Source organism: Fusarium flagelliforme (genome assembly GCF_020744385.1).
Source record: "Fusarium flagelliforme strain FIESC 12 MPI-CAGE-AA-0113 chromosome Unknown B0J16scaffold_4, whole genome shotgun sequence".
Classification (NCBI taxonomy): domain Eukaryota; kingdom Fungi; phylum Ascomycota; class Sordariomycetes; order Hypocreales; family Nectriaceae; genus Fusarium; species Fusarium flagelliforme.
In genome coordinates, this window is record NW_025763506.1 from 3,629,392 (window position 1) to 3,651,496 (window position 22,105).

The 22,105-nt window shown below is 49.6% G+C and overlaps 6 protein-coding genes and 1 non-coding gene across 7 annotated transcripts; 5 read left to right on the forward strand and 2 right to left on the reverse strand.

The window, feature by feature from the left end:
• The first annotated feature begins 122 nt into the window (after positions 1 to 122).
• On the forward strand, positions 123 to 7,637 carry B0J16DRAFT_305309 (CCR4-Not complex component, Not1-domain-containing protein). The gene is made up of 4 exons (XM_046124744.1): positions 123 to 813; positions 878 to 1,202; positions 1,259 to 7,215; positions 7,270 to 7,637. Exons 1-4 carry the CDS (start codon positions 562 to 564, stop codon positions 7,306 to 7,308), a joined length of 6,573 nt encoding a protein of 2,190 aa, XP_045983399.1. The 5' UTR covers positions 123 to 561; the 3' UTR covers positions 7,309 to 7,637.
• B0J16DRAFT_342549 (uncharacterized protein) lies at positions 7,638 to 8,886 on the reverse strand. Its single transcript, XM_046127915.1, has one exon. It carries the CDS (start codon positions 8,616 to 8,618, stop codon positions 7,689 to 7,691), a length of 930 nt encoding a protein of 309 aa, XP_045983400.1. The 5' UTR covers positions 8,619 to 8,886; the 3' UTR covers positions 7,638 to 7,688.
• Positions 8,887 to 12,442: 3,556 nt separating this feature from the next.
• On the forward strand, positions 12,443 to 14,037 carry B0J16DRAFT_140626 (uncharacterized protein). Its single transcript, XM_046121890.1, has 2 exons — positions 12,443 to 13,031; positions 13,096 to 14,037. The coding sequence occupies exons 1-2, from the start codon at positions 12,598 to 12,600 to the stop codon at positions 13,850 to 13,852; spliced, it is 1,191 nt and encodes a 396-aa protein (XP_045983401.1). The 5' UTR covers positions 12,443 to 12,597; the 3' UTR covers positions 13,853 to 14,037.
• A 185-nt stretch (positions 14,038 to 14,222) lies between these two features.
• Positions 14,223 to 15,473, reverse strand: B0J16DRAFT_267448 (S-adenosyl-L-methionine-dependent methyltransferase; the record flags this gene model as incomplete). The annotated part of the gene is made up of 2 exons (XM_046123444.1): positions 14,223 to 15,267; positions 15,328 to 15,473. The coding sequence occupies 2 exons, from the start codon at positions 15,471 to 15,473 to the stop codon at positions 14,223 to 14,225; spliced, it is 1,191 nt and encodes a 396-aa protein (XP_045983402.1).
• Positions 15,474 to 15,701: 228 nt separating this feature from the next.
• On the forward strand, positions 15,702 to 17,599 carry B0J16DRAFT_342556 (uncharacterized protein). The gene is made up of 2 exons (XM_046127916.1): positions 15,702 to 15,937; positions 15,991 to 17,599. Exons 1-2 carry the CDS (start codon positions 15,825 to 15,827, stop codon positions 17,357 to 17,359), a joined length of 1,482 nt encoding a protein of 493 aa, XP_045983403.1. The 5' UTR covers positions 15,702 to 15,824; the 3' UTR covers positions 17,360 to 17,599.
• Positions 17,600 to 18,460: 861 nt separating this feature from the next.
• On the forward strand, positions 18,461 to 18,542 carry B0J16DRAFT_t139. Its single transcript has one exon. It is a non-coding gene; the product is annotated as a tRNA-Ser (tRNA).
• A 1,087-nt stretch (positions 18,543 to 19,629) lies between these two features.
• On the forward strand, positions 19,630 to 21,124 carry B0J16DRAFT_140652 (cell division control protein 2). Its single transcript, XM_046121891.1, has 3 exons — positions 19,630 to 19,997; positions 20,096 to 20,771; positions 20,825 to 21,124. The coding sequence occupies exons 1-3, from the start codon at positions 19,961 to 19,963 to the stop codon at positions 21,087 to 21,089; spliced, it is 978 nt and encodes a 325-aa protein (XP_045983404.1). The 5' UTR covers positions 19,630 to 19,960; the 3' UTR covers positions 21,090 to 21,124.
• Positions 21,125 to 22,105: the final 981 nt, after the last annotated feature.

The following is a 22,105-nucleotide window of genomic DNA, read 5'->3' on the forward strand; positions in this document are numbered from 1 at the left end:
AACACTCAGCGACCCCAAGGCACGTGATGCGGGTATAGTGGAGCTTTTGACGGATCGGGATTTGCCGTTCTCCGGTACCTTGTCATTTTCAGTTACTGTACCTTGTCCTCCAAACCCAACATCGACCACGTACGGACTGTCTTGACGATATCGATACTTGCATCACCACGCGCCATCCATACTCTGACTTCCGCTGGATCAACTGACGCCGAATCGCTGCAGGCTTCCCCCCGAGCTATACAGTTTGCTGCGTTTTCGGCGATCTCTTTCCGACGACCATTGAGTTCGACACGTACCTCCATCTATCTCCACCTTCGAGTCGAGTCCAACTCACGAGTCTCTGGTTATCGAAACCGGTTGCACGATCGCGCAGTAACTGGTTCCGCCATCACGTCCCCTGGTTGCTGCTTTATTAGGCCGCTCCCCCATGTAGGAACCTTATATATCGACTTATTCTCCTAAACACTTCCCCGCTCGCTCGCTTCGTGAGCTTTCCGACCTGCCACCACACCGAGAGCAGGCGCTCCATCATCTCATCTCCCTCCGCCGCGAATATACTCCATGGTCCCACCACCTCGAGCGGGATCATTTTCGCCCAATCCTGCGCAGACACTACAGACGGGTGCGAGCCATTCACCCCACCCATCGCAGGCTGCCATTCTCAGTGCTGGCGCAAGTCCCAGCGCCAGCAGTCCAACGGGCACCAACTCTCTCACCAAAATTGTTGTGGCCCAGGTCTATCTTCTGCTCAGCACTATCAAAGAGGATAAGGACCGTGCGAAGTGGGAATTACAGGTTGATCAATTGAAGAAGGTTTGGCTACCTACCTCTGTTGCTATTCAGTTACCAGTTTGCTGACGAGTCATTTGTGCTATAGCTCATCGATGATCACGGCATGGAAGTCTTTTCAAAGTATTTCACCCGGCTCGTTGCCGGCAATGCGCCGCAAATATTCCCTGGCCTCAATAGGCCTGTCTCAAATCCCGGGAACTATCATATCCTCGTGGGCGAGATGCGAAAGATTTCACATGATGTCAATCAAGCAAGTAAAATCGCCGAGTCGATTGAAAGCGGCACCGAAGACATCTTTCGCGACTTTGATCTGTCAACCTTCATGGAACATTTTAAGCTCGATGCGTTAGAGAAGACATTGTTAGCTTTGGCATTCAAGCTTGGTTCTCGGGTAGATCTGAAGACAAAGGGTAAGTCAAGCTCCTTTAAAAAGCTACCTCGTCAATCGTACTTAATCCAATTGCAGCCGATGCTATATTATCCACCAACTTCCCCTCTTTCCTCGACATTATTTCTCGACCTACCCTTGACGCCCACGCCGACCTATCTCCTCCTTTCATCGCCATGATCCTGGAACGATTTCTTCAGTACCACCCTCCCAGCTTTAATGAGTCTGCTGAACTCGATCTCGAGGTTTCCGTCACGAAGCGATGGCTCGGTCAGACCCCGGAGCAAACACCACCGTCCGAGATTCTTGCGGCCCTCGATCTTAGCAGAGTGCTTGCTGATCGACCCTCCAATGGGCTGGTCAAGTACATCCAGAAAATCGGGATTGAATTCACCCGGGATGAGGAAACCTGTGTCTCGTACTTACAGAATCGACCCAGTAGCCTGCAAATAGTCCCCGAACAAATCTCGGCCGCCATGACCTTTACAGCCATCAGCCAAACCCCTCAACAAGATCCTAGTATCTTGGTTGCCGCGTTGAGACGGGTACTTCCGAAGACATTTGATTGGATGGAGGTAATAATCTTGTTCGATCAACCTTCTGCTCGGGTATCTTCCCAGCAGTTTCTGCGTCTCTACCAAGCCTTTCTACCCATCGCGCAGGACTCTAAGACTGGTTTCGATATTCAGAGGCTATGGGGCGGTGTCTGGAGAAACCCAGAGGCTCAGCTCTCTTTTGTTAGTGCCTATGCCTCTTTAGTTCCGGAACAGCTGGACGCGACAACAATCCCTGGGCTTCAGCGCAGCATTACCATCGACGATTACGCCAATTCACCTCACAACGTCCAAGAGCGAGCCGCTGTTGCTGTCAAGCATCCGCTCGTTTCCGTTGCCGCACTTTCCTCGATCTTCAACGTTGCGCTTAGTTCTGTCATGGCTTCCACTAGTATTGAAGCCAAACGGCTTTTCCAAGAAGTGGTAGTACCTAATTTGGACATTTTCTTGGTGTCTGCCTTCGAGGTGCCCCGACAACACTGGGCTCCCATGGCTGTGGAAACCCTAGGCTCCTTATTTGAGAACTTCCTCTACAAACGCTCGCCTGAATACGACTTTGTTCTCGATAGTCTGTGGAGGAAGGACAAGGATTGGGTGATCCAACGCTTGATTGATGCACATGCCATCAAGCCGGTGGATCTTCCGCTTGTTTTCGAACATGCAGTGAAGCACAACTGGCTGGACTCGCTTGTGTACCTACCCAACGGTTTCGGCATTGATTTGGCTGCTCTGGCACATGCTGAAGGATACCTGGATCTGTCCAATTGGGCGCGCAATAATGCTGAACGGAGCAACGAAATCTCTCGCACTCTTTTGCAGTTCCTATTGATCAAGGCCAATCTGGAAAGCCAATATCAACGGGGTGGAGCCGATGGTCAACCTGCTATTAAGAATTCTACCACGCTCCAAGTCCGTACGGTATCCGCATTGCTACGAATTCTCGAGGACTTTTTGCCTAGCACTCCGATTCCTGAACTGACCATGGTTCAGCGGCACTGTATCATCGCGTACCCACGGTTGATCAATTATGGCGAAGGCTACGACGACATCATTGACGCTAACGGAAAGGATGGGAACGCTTTGTCGCCAATTGCCAACGGCAAGATGGAAGAACATTACAAGAAGATGTACAGCGAAGAAGTGCAAGTTCGGAACATCGTCGAGGTTTTGAATCAGTACAAGCACTCCAGGGACCCTCTCGATCAAGATGTCTTTGCCTGTATGATTCATGGGCTCTTCGATGAGTATAATCATTATGGGGATTATCCATTGGAGGCCCTCGCTACTACCGCGGTTCTCTTTGGTGGCATTATCTCACATAAGCTTGTTTCCAACCTACCTCTTCAAATTGGATTGGGCATGATCTTGGAAGCCGTCCGGGATCATTCTCAAGAGGATCCTATGTACAAATTCGGTCTTCAGGCACTAATGCAGCTGTTTGTTCGGTTTCGAGAGTGGCCTACCTTTTGCAGACAGCTTTGCCAAATTCAAGGACTTCATAACACAGAGGCTTTCAGAAAGGCAGAGGAGGTCGTGCGTGAGCACGAGGAGGAGCTTTCACGAGGGCGCAACGGTGCCGGGACGCCCCATGGGCTGGGTTACCAAGGCGAGGCATTCCCGAATGGAAACGCTGAAGAGCTTGCGAGCGCCGATCGTCAAGCACCAGCATTCGCTTCTCTTAATGTTGATTCACCACCTCCCGGCGTTGAATTCGAAGATCCGGATGAGGGTGCCCAGGACAAGGTACAGTTTGTTCTCAACAACATCACCGAGGGAACGCTCCAGGGGATGTGTCAAGAACTGCGAGAAACCATGGAACGCCGTCACCAACAGTGGTTTGCCAGTCATTTGGTCGAGGAACGCGCCAAAATGCAGCCAAACTACCATCACGTGTATCTCGAACTGGTCAGGCTGCTCGAGGACAAGTCTCTGTGGAGTGAGGTTTTACGAGAAACCTATGTTAGCGTTTGCCGGATGTTGAACTCGGAGGCGACAATGCAGAACTCGACCGAAAGGACTCACCTCAAGAATCTGGGTGGCTGGTTAGGTCTCCTAACTCTGGCACGCGACCGCCCCATCAAGCACAAGAATATCGCATTTAAGCAACTTCTGATCGAGGCGCACGATACAAAAAGGCTGATTGTTGTCATACCTTTCGTCTGTAAAGTATTGACACAAGGCGCCACATCGGCAGTCTTCAGGCCTCCGAACCCCTGGCTAATGGATATCATCCATTTGCTGATCGAGCTCTACCATCATGCCGAACTAAAGCTCAACCTGAAGTTCGAAATTGAGGTTTTGTGCAAGGGCCTGAACCTTGATCATAAGAGCATTGAGCCCTCCGGGGAGATTTTGAACCGGCCAGTTGTCGTTGAAGAACCAGCTGATGTCTTGCCAGCCGAACAGCTCGACGCTTTCGAGAACCTGTCGCTGAATGGCATCGGTCCCGCTGTTGGCACTGGACTATCGCCTCAAGCGCTCGCCCCAACCATCCCAGATCTTGGTCCATTAATCAATATTCCTCCCACTAACGAGATGGTTGTTAGCACCACCAGGCTTCACGAGATTGTGCGTACGGCGCTCAGTCGTGCCCTGCAGGACATAATCCAGCCTGTCGTTGATCGATCAGTTACTATTGCTGCGATCTCAACTCAGCAAATGATCCATAAGGACTTTGCTATTGAGCCTGACGAGAATCGCGTACGAACCTCCGCTGTCAGTATGGTGAAGGCCACGGCCGGCAGCCTGGCTCTCGTTACCTCCAAGGAGCCCCTTCGTGCCAATTTTACTAATTACATGCGAAACCTTTCGAACGATCTTCCTCAGGGGCTTCCCGAGGGCACAATCATTATGTGCGTCAACTCCAATTTGGATCTAGCCTGCAACATTATCGAAAAGCAGGCCGAAGAGAGAGCTGTCCCTGAGATTGAGGAGATGATCGAATCCGAGCTTGAGGCCCGTCGACGGCACCGCAATCACAGGCCCAATGAACCTTATTTCGACTCGGGCCTCAGCCGGTGGGCCATGGCTATACCTCACCCATACAAGCTTTCGCCCAATATTAACGGATTAAATCAGGAGCAAATGGCCATATATGAAGATTTTGCTCGTCAACCACGCAGCGCCACCCTCCCCACTCCCTCCCATGGTCAATCAGCCTCTGATGCTACGAGATCGATGGCGAACGAGGTCTTGCAGGAGCCATTTACTACTGTTCCCAACATTCCAACACCTGCAGAAACTCCTTCGATCCAGCAACATCTGGGTGCTCAAATGCAACAACCTTATGCGCCTGTTCACAGCGGGGCTAACGCCATGTCTAACGGAAGGTCACCTGGCTTCCAACTGAATGTTCAGAACATGGCTGAGCGAGTTAACAAATTGCTCCAGGAACTTGTCAGGGTGGCTAGTGAAGCACCCGAGGAACATTTCCAAGGCTTGCCACGACCTCATTCGCTTTTGGATGTTGTCGATGCGCTTGTCCAGCTCATCATTAAGACATCCCAGAGCTCTGAGGAATTTGCTATCTACGCTGCGGAGCAAATCATCGGTCTCATCTTCGCGCAGGTGGACGATAACTTAACTCTTGAAAGCTTGGTTCATGTATTGGAGACACTGAGAAAGATCTCCGGTCCTGCTCTTAACAGCCGTATCCGTACTCTCTTCGCTCAGCAGCCTGGATCTACCTTCTTGAACTTGCCTTTGCTCGCAGCGTTGGTCCGAACGGATCTACTGGAGTGGAGAAGTATTGATTTGGCCATGTCTAAAGCACTCCAGGCTCGCAAGGAGGGTTCTCTCGATTTCTTGGAGCACATGCTGGATCTTACTCTTCTCGACGCTCGACCAATTGCTCTCTACGCCGACTTTGCTTCCACCTTGGAGGCAGCGTGGGCTTGGATCTTGGAGGAACCTGACTCCTCTGCCGGCCAACGAATCAAGTCGAAGCTAATCAACTCAGGTCTCACACGCCCAACACCAGTCGATAACCAAGCTCTCTACAAACACGACCAGATAGAGTATGTTTTCGAGGAATGGATTCGCCTTTGCCATAACAACAATGCATCGGATAAGATTGTCACTGCATTCGTGCAACAACTGCAGATGGGCCAGGTTCTGCAAACCCGAAGCGACTTTTTTGTCTTCATCCGCATCGCGCTTGATCTCTCTGCAGATCGTTTCGAATACATTGTACGCACAGGACCTATTGGCGATGCCTACTTGATGGTGGATGCACTCTCCAAGCTCATCGGAACTTTTATCGGCATGGGTTTCGAACCGACATCCACTCGGCCAGCCTTCATCGACTCAGTTCTTTCGCTCATTGAGCTTATCCTTAACAATCACCATGTGAAGCGCGGAGAGGATTTAAACCAAAAGGTTTTCTTCCGCCTCTTGTCTATGCTTTTCCATGAGATCCAAGCCATTTCCGAGACCTTGTCAGACGACGAACGCCGAGAGGTTCTGATCAAGGTTGCAGCTCGACTCAACAGAATGGGACCTGTGTTTATTCCTGGCTTTATCTATGGCTGGCTGTCCCTTGTTCAACACCGCGCATTCATGCCTGCGATTCTACAGTTGCCCGACGGTGCCGGCTGGAGACCCTTCGTCAACCTCGTCTGCCAGTTGCTTGATACTCTGGGTAATCAACTTAAGGTATTCGAGGTCTCCAACATTGCAAAGGATATTTATCGCGCTACCTTCAAGCTCCTTGTCGTTCTGTACCACGACTTCCCAGAGTTTGTTGCAGCTAATCACGTCAAGCTTTGTGCTAGCATTCCACCTCATTGTACCCAGCTGCTTAACGCTGTCGTGGCTGCCAGCCCTCACCACCAAATATCAAGGTTTGGTGATGCTAGTGCCAAAGACCAGCCTGACGAGGCGCGCGTTCATCCTGGTCTCATACACGATGCTGTCTCCGTCCTCCAGGCTTATGGACTATTCGATGCCATCGATCAAGCGCTTCAGAGTGGCCCAACAGAAGACATCGCCGCAAATATCACACGTGCCATGAAACTGGATGTTCCTAAGACGACTACATACGGCCATGTTCCTGTTTCTGCTAATACTGCGGTCATTGATGCTATTGTCATTTATACCGGACAGCACGCAGCGGAGAAGGCGGCGCAAGCGGGTACTGCGATTTCTGTGACCGGTGACGAGCATGGAGTGTACCTTCTTGATCTGATCATTCATGAGCTCACGGCAGAGGTTAGATACTATCTCCTTGTCAGTATGGTCAATCAACTCAGGTTTCCAAACGCGCACACCACTTTCTACCGACAGACACTTCTGCTCCTTTTCGGCAAGGACCTTAGCGATCCCGAGGAGACCGAAATCCGTCAGGAGATCACCCGAGTGTTGCTTGAGCGACTAGTTAGTTATTGGCCTCAGCCATGGGGTCTTCTATGCACTGTTGTGGAGCTCATGAAGAACGAAAAGTACATGTTCTTCGATCTCCCCTTTATCAAGGCAACTCCTGATGTAAGTCTAAAACGCAAATCCACCACTTATCTCAATACTAACATGTGCTCTCAGGTTGCCGAGAAATTTTCACGGGTACTTTCACAAACTTAAACTGGAGGCCACGTATTTAGTCCATAACGGGGCACTTGGGCATAACGGCACAAGGAAGAAACTATAGGAGAATCATAATATGCTATCAGTAGGGGTTTTTTGGTTTGGGAGGCGATGCATCATGATGAATTGTGAGATGAACGGGGCGTTGGGTCCAAAAAAAAGAATTCAGAATTATAGAGGAGCGTGTTGTTATGAGGTGCTGAGTCGACTCGTCTGGGGGGACGAGAGTGTCTTCAGGCCGAAATCAATTCGCGGCTAATACTGTATTACTGTACGATAGTATTTACGATTTGTCAAAGACAATACCATACGCATGATCGATTTTGGATCTGCTGTATTTATTCGTATAATATTTTGATCTCGCTCGGTGCGGTGAACTAGATACTGATATGACCGCGCATCACCGGTGTAGCTGTCCCTGAAAGCTTCACAGTATCGATCTTGGACTCCTTCACATCAACGTCAACTATAATGTTACTCTCCCGGCCCATCTCGACCCCCTGGTCAATCTCATATCGAAAGGCATGATCACTGAGGTCAGTCTGCTGAAGCGAAAGATAGCTCGAAAGCGCACTTGCAGCACTGCCTGTAGCAGGGTCTTCGATAACAGCTTCCATCATTCTCGAACGAATACAGCAAACTGTCACGCCGTCTTCCTCGTGTTGGCTGTTGATCACATAGTAGTACTTGCACAGGAGACCATTCTCCCAACCAGCGTCAAGAAGCTTATGTACGGGCAGGGATGTACCACACGTCTGGACCTTTCTGAGATGCTCAAGATCTGGAAGCTTGATGAGCGCAAATGTCATGCCATTGACAATACTGAACAGAGGTGCGTTAAGTTCATATTCGCGTATCGCAGGGTCTGAGGATATTTGGCCAGGGGCTGGTACAGATAGGTCGGCCAAGGTCTTCTGGTGGCAGCGAACGTTGTGTGGGATGGCAGCTTGGATATATCCAGGGCGGGTCTGGACAAGAGCGATTGGGCCTGCCTTTGTTATCACTGTATCAACGCCTTTAGGGATGAGGGTGACAGCGGCGCCTATGGTGGGATGTCCGGCAAACGGGATCTCAGTGTCAACGGTAAAGATGTCGATCACTCTGCGGGTGACATCACTGTCCACGTCGGGATCGTTCTCGTGGATAAATACCGTCTCGGAGAGGTTAAATTCGCGGGCAATGGTTTGCTTCTGCTCTTGTGTAGGCTTGGTAGTCTTTCCATCTGCGGGAATCGTAACTACGGCGAGAGGATTGCCTCGATAGCGAGTCTTTGTGAAAACATCGAGGGTAACAAAGGGAAGCTCCATGGTTAGGGTTCGGTGGCTTTAGTCGATTGTCAAGCTTCAATTGGAAGTGCAGTACAGTAGCTGTAGCTGTATGATAGTAGCTGCAGCACCAAAGAGATCTGTTCAAGGCTGAGATTGGGCGCAGGAACCTTTTCAAAAGCTTGAGCTTGACATGAGCTTGGTTTTGGAGTGATCTCGATAAAGCAGCAAGTTGAATGAGGTTATGACGAAGGAGGGCGGAAGAAGTGTGGTGGGGCGGGGTCACTGAGCAAGGAGCAAAAGTAAAAACTGAGTCAGGAAGGTTCGTTCATCTGTTGAACTGTAGGGTAATCCCTCTTTCAGGAATGGAACTTCAATTTGCTAACTAGACCTCTATCACAAGCCAAGATATGTACTTTGATCACTCCGAAATTGTTCAGGTTTCAAGACAGGGCTTCCAAATGAACCCTTACATCTGAATTTGAGAAAGAAGGGGGCTCGTTGGAAGAGAGTTGTCGTGTCCGATATGGCCTTTTGCACTTAGGTAAGACACAGAGTCTAGCGAAGCGGAGCAAAAACGGCAGTGGCTCCAATTGACCAATCAAATAACAAGGATTATCTAGTGTGGATTTCTGGCCTGTGACAAGACGGGCGAAGCAGCCTCAGGCAGGCAATTGAAGAGCGCCAAGACACGAATAGTTTGACGAACGACGGGGACTTGCAAGGAAAACAAAGACATCTCGTAGGTTGATTTTCGAGAGATCTACAGGCTAGTCATTCTCAATGACTTCATGGCGGATAAGGTATGAGCAGGGCAGACCAAGGATCTTACAACAATATGTAGACTGCGACCGCAACTGCGGCTCGTGATGACTTCAGATGTCCCGCAGTTGAACAGACATGTTGGGACTTGGAGCCAAAAGTCGGCATTTCCATCATTGCAGCCGTAAATGGAAACTCATCAGACGATGGCCCAGGCATGGAGCCATGACCTGAACCCGGTCTCGGCGGGGACTTTGCAGTGATGGAGAGGAGCAAAGCTTGAGCAAGGTCTAGGCGAAAGTGGAGAGCATCCATGTTAGTGGCAGACGCTTGTCGCAGCTGGCGCGGCAAGGGGCAGGGCTAAAGATGCACCGGTGGATGTCCACCTCGTGGCATGCATCTTTTGACTGAGTGACATCCATTCAGCCAGTTCTCGATGAACTGTAGGGTAAATATAGAGAAGGTTGGTCAGGTTGATCAAGAGGCAAACTTATTCATCTTCAGAATGACGCAGTGGTGGCTGGGCTGGGTCCAGGCGTTGCTTGCGCGGTGGGTAACAGAGTCGTGTAAGAGAATTGGATAAAATAGATCTAAGCAGATCTCGACCAGGCCAGGGGTGACCAGTCCGTGGCTGGCTTGAGAGGCATTGCGTGAGGTGGTCAAAGTTTGATGTGCAAGGGCAGCTTATCGCGATATTGCGTCGGTAATCAATGCCCAACGGTCAATCCAACATGGGATTTTAGTCGAGGCGAAAAAGAAACGAATGACCTACAAAGTACGGATACCTACACATTCAATCAAGCCGCGTACCCCAAGTCAGTCGCTCACTTACACATAGGCAAGTGGAGGGCCGATCAAAACACCGCGGCTACAATGATAGCAATTGTAAGTCACGGGGAAAAAGGAAAACCTCGGCCGGACAGAGCGGACTGATATCCACCACAATGTTCCATATTGACGCCAGTCGAGAAGAGGCAGAGCGAAATACCAATGGTGTCATTGGCTATCGAGGCTAATGTATGTAAGAGTGTAATGTCAAGCGAGACGAGACACTTACACACATATCCATCCCTCCATGGCGTACCCTGGACATAGCCTTGCACCTTGGCCTCAGGCACAAAGATATTGTACAGAGTACCTTCACCTGCACTGCAACAATAAGGGATTACTAGAGTCGATTGCCATGGGTGACGGTTGAACGGAGCCAAACAAGGGTCCAAGAGGGCCTCGCCGCTGCTGTCGGGACTCTTTTTTTTTGATGATTCGGCCCACTGCTCATCTGGGCTGGGCTCCATTGATTTCAAGATGAAGTGGATACTTCCGTATTCTGCAGCATTAGGAATTTCAATTGCAACGGGTCCGGCTCTCTCTCTTGCCTTGGCGCCCATAGTGAACTGAATATAGATGCTCATGCATTAACTGAGTGTGTCGTCTTGCACAGAACAAGCGTGTCAAGAGAATGCGGTGTAAGAAAGATGGTCGCACGGAGCAAACAGATGCATCTGCAGATGCAGCAGTTGCAGATGTAGTTGCAGATGCGGTGTGATCTGTAACAAAACAGAAGAGGTCGAGGCCAGGGTTCATAGTCTGCCTGTAGTCTAGGTACCTAGGTATTAAAGCACAGTTATTTGACACGCAGTTGGCAGGTAGGCAAGGTAATGCCTGTCTGTTCTGCTGTGCTGTGCTGTAATTATTCTACCCGCTCTGTTTGTGACCTGAGCTCTGAGCTCAAATCAAATCACATTACCTACTGTACGGCCATTCTCGGACGTTCCCCAAAAAAGATTTCAGGGTCCTCCGAGCACGCGCTAACTAACAGTGACCCGACGTGGCCCGGGTCCCGGAGATACTTTGCAGAATGAGCCAAAGAGAGACGGACGCGGATGAGGCGGAAAAAACACAGTCGGGCATGAGGCGAGGCTATTAGTGAGAGGCTGCAAAGTGCGGTCCAACCAGAGTCGACTGAGCAAAACTAAACCTAAACTAGAAAAGAAATGGAAGACGTTGGCGAGTCAAGATGGCTAAACTCTTCACAGTAAGTACTAAGTTCAATGATTAAAAGTCATACAGTACCTGGTTGCGTAAGTCTCATTGCCTCTGTCTGATGGTCATCGATACCTCCAAATTAGCCATTCATCATTCATCATGGACCTTTGGATTGGATTGGATTGGTGTGAGAGCGTGAAAAGGCTGTCTGGCTGCCTGATCGAAGAGTAAGCGCCTATGACTGAACCTGAACCTCCTGCGACCCCAACTGCATCTGCCTGCAAGGACCTCCCTCACTGGAGAAGCAACAGCACAACACAGCAGAGGGGAAAAGTGCTGTCGGTCGTTTTTCACAAATTTGGTCTTGCGGCTGGATGGATACCATGAATTACAAGGATGCTTTCATAGACCCACATGTATGACCCCACCATAAATTTAGCGCGCCCCGCTCTCGGCAGCCATGCACGCCAGTCCCAACCAATCCAGTTTGGCTGAAACGAAAAAAAAAAAAAAAAAAAAAGTTCGAGCTCTCGTGCTGTGTTTGACTGCGCGCTCCAAAATGTGGCAGTCAGCATACAGTTCTTCTTTCCCGTCATCAAGAGGATCATCGTTCCTGCTCTTGTAAGTCAAAATGTGCCTCCAGTCTTGCAATGGAGTCAAGTACATTCTCTCCGAACCTATCAGCTTACAAGAATTGATTCATTGCAAGTCCCTTCTAAGCTAGCTTCCCCGTTTGTGCCTTCCCCAGCACCGCTACTGTACAAGTCTCATCGCCCACTCTTTGCCCCCCATCTCATCCCCTTCCACTGGACTCCTCCTCGTGGTTGCCATCGTTGCTCCCTTGCTCCCTTGCTCTTGCCTGCTTCTGCTCTTGCTCTTGTTCTTGTGCCTGTGTCGTCAACACCCGTAGACCGCCTCCACTTTCGGCTTCAACACGACCTAAGCCAACCCATCCATCAATAACAAACTCTCCCACCCCCCCTTCGATTATCATTCCTTCGACATCTCTCCTCCTTCATTCTTCCATCTTTAATCCATACCCATACCCATATCCATGCCCATAAACCCATCATCGTTGTTCTCGCTAGATTGATATAGTAGACCCTTGGCGATCTCTTTGATCCGTTTCAACACTTGAGGTTACAACTGCTAGCGACGTCCCGGTGACCATTCTACGAAAGTCGACAAAGTCCATCCATCATCTGTATAGATAGACCCGACTTCTTCTCTTCCAATCTTAATCCTCGTCTTATTTCAACACAACACAATCGCCATGCCTTACAATACGCGCCGCAAGTCGCTTTCGTTACCCAGCCTCGGCATTCACGTCCCAATGACACAAGCTGCTCGTGCTGCTGCCGCAGCTTCCAAGAGCGCCTCAAGATCGTCTTCGTCGTCTTCATCTAGTGCTGCCTCATCCGCCTTGTCATCACCCTCATCGGGTTCTGAGGCCCGCGAGGCGCATCCCAGCAAACGACAGAAGCGATCGCATTCCGACGACATTGCCATTGAGCAGACACCACCTCCCTCGCCAACACTAGATTCGAGCCTTGATTTGGATACAGCCAAGGCAAAGATTGATTTCGAGGCGATCCGCGACGACATCGTTGAGGCCGTCGTTATTCAATTGCAATCTACTGGAAACCGTCCTCATTTGGTCAAAGAGCTGGCTACCGTTTTGGCCCAACGTCTTACCTCTGTGCAACAGTAAGTTTGAGACACCATTCCCCTCAACCCCTCAGCCTTCCGTGCGCTAACATTCCGATCCCAGTTCTGCCAACCCTTGCGCCATCATCTCTTCCCGGTTGGCTTCATATGCTAAGCGAACATGCTGGACCGCCCAAAAACCGTGCCCTCTCGCCAAAGAACTCGAGAGCGTCCACCCTCGGAGGACCTACTACTTTCTCACCACTTGCCCTCGTCAACCCATCCCTGAACCTAGTTCCGCTGTGCCCTCACTTTCCGCCCTTGACACACCTTCCGTGTCGCTGACGGATGATTCTGGCTCTGATGATGTTGAAGCTCGCAGACGTGAGCTCAGTCCCTCTCCCGAGGTTGACCTATCGGACCATGGATTTGAAGAAGGCGACGATGAAGTCATGATGCCTGCTACTCCCATCGGCTCTCTTCCTTCTCATCATCGTTTTGTACCAAACCGTCGCAACAGTCGTCATAACTCACCGCCTCTGGAAAAAGACGAGCGGGAGTTTACACAAACGGCCGATTTCTTGCAGAAACGCAAGTTTGCCGAGGACACCCCTGCTGCTGAGACCGCCGATCGCACCACTCACACTTCCGAGTATGGATACCGCGACGACTTTTGGTTCGGTGACCACCGCATCTTCACTTCAAGTGCCTTGCTTACCAGCCCCGCGGTCAAGCCTAGCTCCATGTCAAACATGACATCAGGTCCCCGAAAAGAAGATGATGGTGAAAACTGGTTGAAGTTCAGCAAGCTTATGGAATGGGACCAAGGTGCTGAGAGCATTGAAATTGACGAACTTGATTGCCTGCTTGACACATGCTGAGCGATCATGACTTCCTCAGCGGATGCAAGAGATCGAGGATGAATGAGATGATAATTCCGCCATGTCTGTGACGACGGATAACGACACACTTACATACTAATTGCATGGAGAGGCGCCTGTTGAGGTATTTGTACATTTAGAACAGTCTGGTGTTTTGGTTGATTGGGTTTGGGATACCAGGAAAAGGGATCATAGCGCATCCCCATGGTTTTGATTTATTTGGCGCAAAAAAAGGATGCGCATATCGGGTTTCTAAAAATGCAATGCCGCTCATATTGCTTTCAGCTCTGAATATTGTACATAATCTCATATTCTACAAACCCTTCTCACTCTCTTCATATCGGGTTTTCAAACCAACGCGTGACATTTGCTATGAGGTCTGGTCGTTGACTCGCAATTCGATCCAAACCAAGGTCCCCATTTGGAGAATATTGGGTCGTTCGACCTTGACGATTTCAAGGCCTGGTGTTTTGCTCGCTGCCTCTTCGACGAGGCCCTCGATGTCGCGATTCCACCAACAGCCGTACTTTTCAAAATGTTTGCCTGCATTTCGATCGAGGAGGCCGTTGACGATGCCGTACCAGCCTTTACCGTGCTCAAGGAGGATGATGCGACCCGACCCTGGCTTAACAACCTTGGCCAGGTTGTTGACAACAGCGACAGGATCAGAGACGGAACATAGACCAAATGTCTGAATGACTGTATCGTATTTCGTGGTTACAGGGCTCGCAGGCCCGGGAATTGGATGGTGTGCATCGGAATGAATCAGTCGGAGTTGATCGTTGAGGTAGGACAGTTGCCCACCAGTATGGTCGGCCATAGTCGATGCGCGGACGATGGGAGCGGACGATTCCATGGGGGGAACGGTTTTGACGAGGCGTTTTCGAGCTACATCCAGCATATCGACCGAGATATCGAGACCGGTGAATGATAAGACCCCTCGAGGGATCTTGCCGCCGACTTTGCTGAGTTTGCCCTCCACGCGTTTGTTAAGTGGCTCCCAGTTGAAGTATTCCAAGTTACGACCAGTGCCCATAGCCAGTTCCAGTACATGTCCATCCGCGTGCTCTGCTATACGCTTTCGTAGCTTCGTGATACCCATCCACCATTCGGGAAGAGTGAGCTCCTTATCGAATTGCTCTGCATTGTCGCCATCGAGGGCTGGTGGTCGGCCGGTCGGGGTAGCGTGTTCGCATGCGCCGCTGCAAGGTGTCGCTTTGAAGGATGCGGCAGCTGTACCGAAGATGTAGAAACCGAGTGCGCCAGCGAGTAGAGCTGCTCCTGTCAGAGGAAGCCATGTTGCACGCCAGAGATCGAGGAGGGTTTCGGCTTGTTTGGGAGCTGTCGAGGATGCAGAGGTCGAGGATGAGGATGGGGTCGGATAAGCTTTTGGGAGATGTTGAGGTCGAGGTTGACTGGACGTGGCGTATTAGTATGCTCGTTTTGGAATATCGCATATGCATCAGAAGCTGTACGGTTTGTATGTTTTCGAGACCTTTGGTGGGGGTCGAGATGCTGGTTGTGTCTTGATATGAGGGCGGGGAGTTCGAGGTGTAGAGCTTGCAAAACGGCATTGGGTGTGGAAGGCTCTCATCGTGAGGCCTCGAGCAGGGGCGATCATAATGACGGTATTTCCATGGATATCGTAGTGATGTGTACGATGTGAGGCGTTGGGCGGTAATTTGAAGCTGTCTTGATGAGGTTTTACATGTGGAAGTGACTGGAAAATACGGTTACAGGCAGGGTTTCGTTTCGTGGAGCGGGTCTGATCCATTAGGCAGGTGGGTCTGATCTCTGGGGCAGCATTCATCATATCGCGGAGCGAGCGTTGACGGTTAGAGATAGATGGCTTAGGACTTACAACATCTACATTCGACTCACCAGGTCCTGTTGATCAACTTACACATAAGATCTGAAGAGTGTCTCAAAAGTAACAAATCCTTCTTTGAGATCTGTTCTCTACAAAAAAGAGATGGCTACACAAAATGACCTGCAGGAGCTCATACGCCTACTCACGGCGCGTAAAGTGTCCATGATGGCAGCAATGGGTCAAGTAAAAGCCCTGCAATCAAAAAATCTTAGAAGGTAATGTTCATTTACTCTGTCATACTCAATCTATACTAATGCTCATCTCATAGCATTGCTCAAATTGCTGATGCCCCTTTGACTACAATCGAGGATGCCCTCGGCGATGCTAAGACGGCAAAGAGTCTACACACAGCGTGCAAGAGCCACGAAAAGAAGAGTGGTACCAAGCGTGCAGCCGAAGATGGGTCTGCTACTACCACTGAGGCAAAGAAACCAAAAATTGAAGCCCATCGACGAGACCTGGATTACAGCGCAATGTCTGGAGATGATCTTGAAGCAGCACTGGAGTTACCCCTTGAGGAAGACGAGGACATTATTCGCAACACCACCGTCATCACAAATAGAGCACCCTTATTCTTGGCTTTTGCCGTCGAATTATTGAGATTCACCATGCCGGAACAACCTCCGAGTAGTCGGCTGAGCCTCGCTCAAGCGGTTGTGAGCGCTAATTCGCGAACAAAAGCTGTAAGTATAGGTATAGAGAAAGCCCCCTCAGGTGGCCGAGAAAAAGCTCCTGAGGGACAACCAAAGATTACAATTATGAACCGTGCCGTACCGGTTCTCAAACGAAGCGGATACACCTGGTCAGGTTCTTCTCAGTCTACGTCGTCCAACGCTTCCTCGGCAACCCTTCAAGGCAGTCAACCGAACCCGAAAGGCTGGACCGCAAGTCAAAAGTTGTCTTCGAGAGGGTCTGTATTCATAGCCCATGCGATACCTATAACCTCCCCTTCTACACGTGGGACAGTCTTCAAATCTTTGATGGCGGAGAAACCGGAACTTGAGACTGCAACACACAACGCCTGGGCTATCCGAACCAGCTACGGAAATTCACCTCTCAAGCAAGAAGCTTCTTTTGATGATGGTGAATCAGGATGTGGAAACTTTTTGCTTCAACAACTACGCGATCTTGATATCAGCAATACGCTTGTTGTGCTTACGAGATGGTATGGTGGTGTCATGCTCGGTCCGGATCGCTGGAGACTCATGAGAGAATGTCTCAACGACGCTCTGTCATCGCAGAAGCGTACATCAAGTCTTAGTGGCGAACCGGTATGGGCTCTTGATCTAGAAGACAAGAACCCATCAACGTCGACCGTAGGTATGCCAATCCACCGGCCAGAAGGCGCGCGAAACTATATACTACGAGCTTTTGCGCCAGTTGAGGATAGCGGGAAGAAGACAGTTACAGCAGCAAATGAGGAGAAACACGAGAACCTAGGCCGTGTTCTTGGTGCATTACGACTCCTGTTTGCAAGCTGGGCCAGTACTCTGGGCCGCGATGAGTTAGACAAGCGAGCGTGGACTTGGTATATGAATCTTCGGCCGGATGTCGATGCTGGTCCTGCAGGATGGGGAGCCAAGGGGACTTTGAATCTGGGAAAGATATTGGATTTGAGGAGGAAAGAGAGTACATGACGTGCGTGTGCTGTGGTCAAGTAAAGGCAAACTATCGGAAGGATGCAAGGAACTTCTACCTCAGAAACTCGGTCAATGTGACTCTCTTGAGTGATGCCATAGTTCATGAATCTGAAACATCAACAAGTGAGTGAGTGTAACATAGGCGGAGGGTGAGCGGATGATAAACACGCAGTTTACTTTTGGGTTGCTCCAGAGATACGACAAACTTCACGTATGAGCGACATGTCAAACATGGCTAGATTGTTGAGTTTATATATGTCGTATCCAGAAATCATAGACTGAGCAACGACTGGACATGCATGACTCCTTGTTTATCTTGAGTTCAAGCTACTCGGCTACTCCTTCAAATACCACGGTGATATTAAAGAATCGTCTTAGATGAAATACCAGGTGCTGGGTATGAGTAGTCCACGACGGTACGTGGATTTATATCGACCTTACCTAACTACAACCCGGATAGAGACTGACTTAATAACCACGCAGGCGGTCCAAAAAATAACCAGGACACAGAAGTCTATTGACAAAATGACTTAGATATGTTTAGGTACCAAAGCCTAGGATAGACTATCCTAATCTTTATGACACCCTTAACTAAGTCTCGGTTTTTCTTTGGTCCACCTGCCACGCCAATAGCCATGAATTCGTATAGAGAGCCGCCGTTCGGACCTTGACAATATATGTGCATAGAGGTTCAGCCTGTCTACAGCTCCGCATCTAAAGTACACAGAGTTAAGCTTTGGGGCTACGGACAACACTGAGTGATTTGGACCCAATAAGAAACCCATCCATAGACTCGGCTCTTTACAGTTTATGTTTGAGCATAAACTTGCCGGACGTTTGGCGACAAACTGGCGTATTTGCATTTCTTTGTCCAAGCAACATGGACTGAATACGCCATCTTGCGGACTCGCCGCATACCAACCTCTCCTTCCAAGTGCTAAATGAAAAACAATCTGGTTTAAAGTTTATTCTCAATATATATAAAGCTAATTAATCTTTTAGTCGAAGAGGGTGAAAAGGAGAATGATAGCTATGTCCTACCGGGTTGGAGTGTATAAGTTCTAAAACGAAGTCTCCTTCCATCAAACAATTCTTTAAGGCGCAGTGGCAGAGTGGTCTAATGCGATAGACTAGAAATCTATTCTCTTCGGAGGCGTCTGTTCGAATCAGGCCTGCGTCGAATTGACTTTTTGCATCTTTGGTGTTCCTCATACAGTCGAGTAGTATGGTCAATGGTTCGCCTATTTTCTTTTGCCAGCAACAGAAGTTGATTCATTGTGACTTGTATCAGTTAACGTTAAAATGTTGCTGGGTGGACATCTGCATGTCTGAGCAATATTGACTGGACGAAGCAAAGCAGTATAAGCCAAAGCATCTTAGCCTTGTCTCTCCTCAAAAACAAGGAATTGTTTGCTGCCCTATCTGTACATATTGAAACCAGGTTTATGAACATTCCGAAGAATGTCTTTCTTTGAACTACACCGAGACAAAGAAACACGACCAAGACGCGTACAGTAGCGTAGTTAAGCTTCATAGTCCCCGTCTCCCCGAGACCTAAAGAAGCAAGTAGGTGTTCGCAGATTTAATTGAGGTTCAAGTTATTCTCACCAATGGACAGCCAGAACTTCAGTGTTAAGCAGATTGAGCTAATAGAACCGAGGCGCCATTGGATGACAGTTACCTGCAGACCTGATCGCTACAGGGGGGGTCTTCTGGAGATTTACTGATGCTAACCACTAACACAAACCAGTCCGTGGGACTGATAGAAGCCGGAACCGCGCCAACAAACCAAACAAATACCGCCTGTCCAATCTTGTCCAAAAGTAAACATTGGATATCGGATTTCACCTGGTAATCCCCATTCGTCCATCGCAAGCCAGGAGCATCGGCACTGCCATCTGTCGCAACGCCCGCCACAAAGTCAAAGCCATTCATACGAGACAACTGCTGTCAACATCACTGTCTTCGAACCTGTCCTCTGTCTCACTCTCTCACTCTCTCTTCGTATAACACGAAGCCATCCAAAAAAGTCCTTGCATTAGCTGGCGTCAAGTTTTCTTTGTTCTGTTTCACCTTCTTTGCGCTGTTCTGCTCTATTCTAATTTATAGACTTGAGCGTTCTCGTACTGGACTTAGACCCTTTTCCTTTCTTCTGCCTCCCCCGCCTTCTTCTTCCTCTTCTCCCCCACCATCGGCGGAACCTCTTTTTTCTTTGGTCACCGACAAGCAAAGATAGTCTCAACTCCAAGACATTTTTCTCTTTGCTGCCCGAGCAACTCGAGTCTAGCTCATTTTTCGACGTTTCACGATTGATGATCGCATAACGAGACGAGACAAGACAAAGACAAAGACAAAGACAAGACACGAGACAAGATACCCACTGCGCAATCTCGATTCATGCTAGACGTCCGGTGACTTGCATCACCGCAACTTAAACCCCTAGAGCTCTGCTTTACAGCTGCAGCTACAGCTACTACTATCCACGCCGCCGACGCAGTGTCTCTCGCTTAGATTCTCTCAAGACGACTTGCGCATTTCATCCTTTCTTCAACCCGACCATCGATTTGCGATAGCTTCTTTGTATACGCATTGTCGACCATGGAAAATTATCAGAAGCTGGAGAAGATTGGTGAAGGTACGTGTGCTTTTCCCTCCTAAGCTTCACCCTGAAGCCCTTGCAGATCACCAGCTTTTTTCCTTTACTGTCAGTCTGTTATTCTGACATTTTTCAAGGTACCTATGGCGTTGTCTACAAAGCTCGAGACCTCACCAATGGCGGCCGAATTGTCGCCCTGAAGAAAATCCGCCTCGAAGCTGAAGATGAAGGCGTTCCAAGCACCGCTATTCGCGAAATCTCTCTCCTCAAGGAAATGCGGGATCCCAACATTGTCCGCCTGTTCAACATTGTCCATTCTGATGGTCACAAGCTGTACCTCGTTTTCGAATTTCTCGATCTAGATCTCAAGAAGTACATGGAGTCTCTCCCAGTCAGCGATGGTGGTCGAGGCAAGGCCTTGCCAGATGGTTCATCACCGCACTTGCAGCACCTTGGCCTCGGTGACATGGTTGTTCGCAAATTCATGTACCAACTTTGCGACGGTGTAAAGTACTGCCACTCCCACCGCGTCCTCCACCGTGATCTCAAGCCCCAGAATCTCCTAATTGACAAGGAAGGTAACCTGAAGCTCGCTGATTTCGGACTTGCCCGAGCTTTTGGTGTGCCTCTGCGCACATACACTCACGAAGTCGTTACTCTGTGGTACCGAGCCCCTGAAATTCTCCTGGGAGGCCGTCAATACTCGACTGGTGTCGATATGTGGTCCGTTGGCTGTATTTTTGCTGAGATGTGCACACGGAGGCCTCTTTTTCCTGGTGACTCTGAAATCGATGAGATCTTCAAGATCTTTCGGTAAGTAATGCGTGCACACAACAATTGTTCCAAGGCAACTGACAATTCCCTAGCACTCTCGGTACGCCCTCTGAAGAGGGCTGGCCAGGTGTTACATCTTACCCCGACTTTAAGGCATCCTTCCCCAAGTGGCAGCGCAACTACAGCAACCCTCTGTGCAGCAACCTTGACGAACACGGTCTGGACTTGCTTGAGATGATGTTAGTCTACGACCCTGCAGGGCGTATCTCGGCCAAGGGGGCCTTCAACCACCCTTACTTCGAACCGCTTCTGGCACAGGAGCAGGCATCTGCTCAGGCGAATGGCTATTATCACTAGATGGGATACGGAGCTCCATACCAGATGATGCAGATGCAAATGCACTAGACTTGCCCTGCCGACGGGCTGGTCAACCAGTGGAAACAGTAATAACTTTCAGGAAACCTTTGACTGACCAATGCCAAAGGGGCGACACGGACGAGAGAATGACATCTTCCAGTTGACTCCGTGCCGTTGGATGCCTCTTGGCTCGGACTACGCTTCGATTGGCCTTGGTAAACTTAACCTTACAACTTGCTAGGCGATTCCCATTACTCGGACCAGGCATTCTGGCCAACACGACTGGCTGGTTGTGCTATGGGGTCGAAAGCTGTTGGACCTAGTCAGCTAACGGGGGCGGTGATGTGAATTCGATGTGACAGTGAACGGGGATAGAATCAATAAGCAATTAATTGCCTGTCTTTTTAGGCGTTTGGAAGGCAAAGAGAGGACATGCTAAAGCAGGTTCTCAGGAAGGGTGGCTAATCTTTATTCGTATGGCTTTGAATTTGAATGTGCTTTGTAGACGGTAGGACTCAGCGTGCGGTTTGATATCCGGTGTGTATTACAAGGCAGGACAATTGATTAAATTTTCTACGTATGGCAATGGTTACTGTGTCTCATCCTTCTCACCGATATGTGATCGTGGAGCTGTGTTGTAAGACCAACTGCATATGGGGTAGGTATGGGATAGGTGGCCAGCATCGATTGCATAGCGACAATTCATATGAAGCTGAGCGATCGTTGAGAAAGGAAATGGCCGGCCAGATCCCACGACCTACCACGACACAGCCTCTCGGATGGGGTTTGAGGTGTTTACCGAAGACCCGGGACGAACCAGGCCGGATGATCAGGACCGGCCAGTCGTATCGACCGTAAATGATTGTGCGTGTCGCCTTCGTAACCAACAACTTGTTGGTCTCGACCATCTTGGCACGATTGCACTGCCACGAAGAGGATAGAAAGGACAGTTCTCGTAGTCAATGCCAAACGGCGTCTAGTAGTGTCGAAATAGAGCATATAGACGCCCGTGACTA

What these genes read in the sequence shown, in the direction of transcription:
- B0J16DRAFT_305309 (XM_046124744.1), top strand. Translation starts at nt 562, where the DNA reads ATGGTCCCACCACCTCGAGCGGGATCATTTTCGCCCAATCCTGCGCAG. An exon ending in GGTAGATCTGAAGACAAAGG is followed by an intron (nt 1,203 to 1,258) that starts GTAAGTCAAGCT and finishes ATCCAATTGCAG; the next exon opens with CCGATGCTATATTATCCACC. An exon ending in TTATCAAGGCAACTCCTGAT is followed by an intron (nt 7,216 to 7,269) that starts GTAAGTCTAAAA and finishes ATGTGCTCTCAG; the next exon opens with GTTGCCGAGAAATTTTCACG.
- B0J16DRAFT_342549 (XM_046127915.1), bottom strand. Translation starts at nt 8,618, where the DNA reads ATGGAGCTTCCCTTTGTTACCCTCGATGTTTTCACAAAGACTCGCTAT.
- B0J16DRAFT_140626 (XM_046121890.1), top strand. Translation starts at nt 12,598, where the DNA reads ATGCCTTACAATACGCGCCGCAAGTCGCTTTCGTTACCCAGCCTCGGC. An exon ending in CGTCTTACCTCTGTGCAACA is followed by an intron (nt 13,032 to 13,095) that starts GTAAGTTTGAGA and finishes TTCCGATCCCAG; the next exon opens with TTCTGCCAACCCTTGCGCCA.
- B0J16DRAFT_342556 (XM_046127916.1), top strand. Translation starts at nt 15,825, where the DNA reads ATGGCTACACAAAATGACCTGCAGGAGCTCATACGCCTACTCACGGCG. An exon ending in CAATCAAAAAATCTTAGAAG is followed by an intron (nt 15,938 to 15,990) that starts GTAATGTTCATT and finishes CTCATCTCATAG; the next exon opens with CATTGCTCAAATTGCTGATG.
- B0J16DRAFT_140652 (XM_046121891.1), top strand. Translation starts at nt 19,961, where the DNA reads ATGGAAAATTATCAGAAGCTGGAGAAGATTGGTGAAG. An exon ending in GCTGGAGAAGATTGGTGAAG is followed by an intron (nt 19,998 to 20,095) that starts GTACGTGTGCTT and finishes ACATTTTTCAAG; the next exon opens with GTACCTATGGCGTTGTCTAC. An exon ending in GAGATCTTCAAGATCTTTCG is followed by an intron (nt 20,772 to 20,824) that starts GTAAGTAATGCG and finishes ACAATTCCCTAG; the next exon opens with CACTCTCGGTACGCCCTCTG.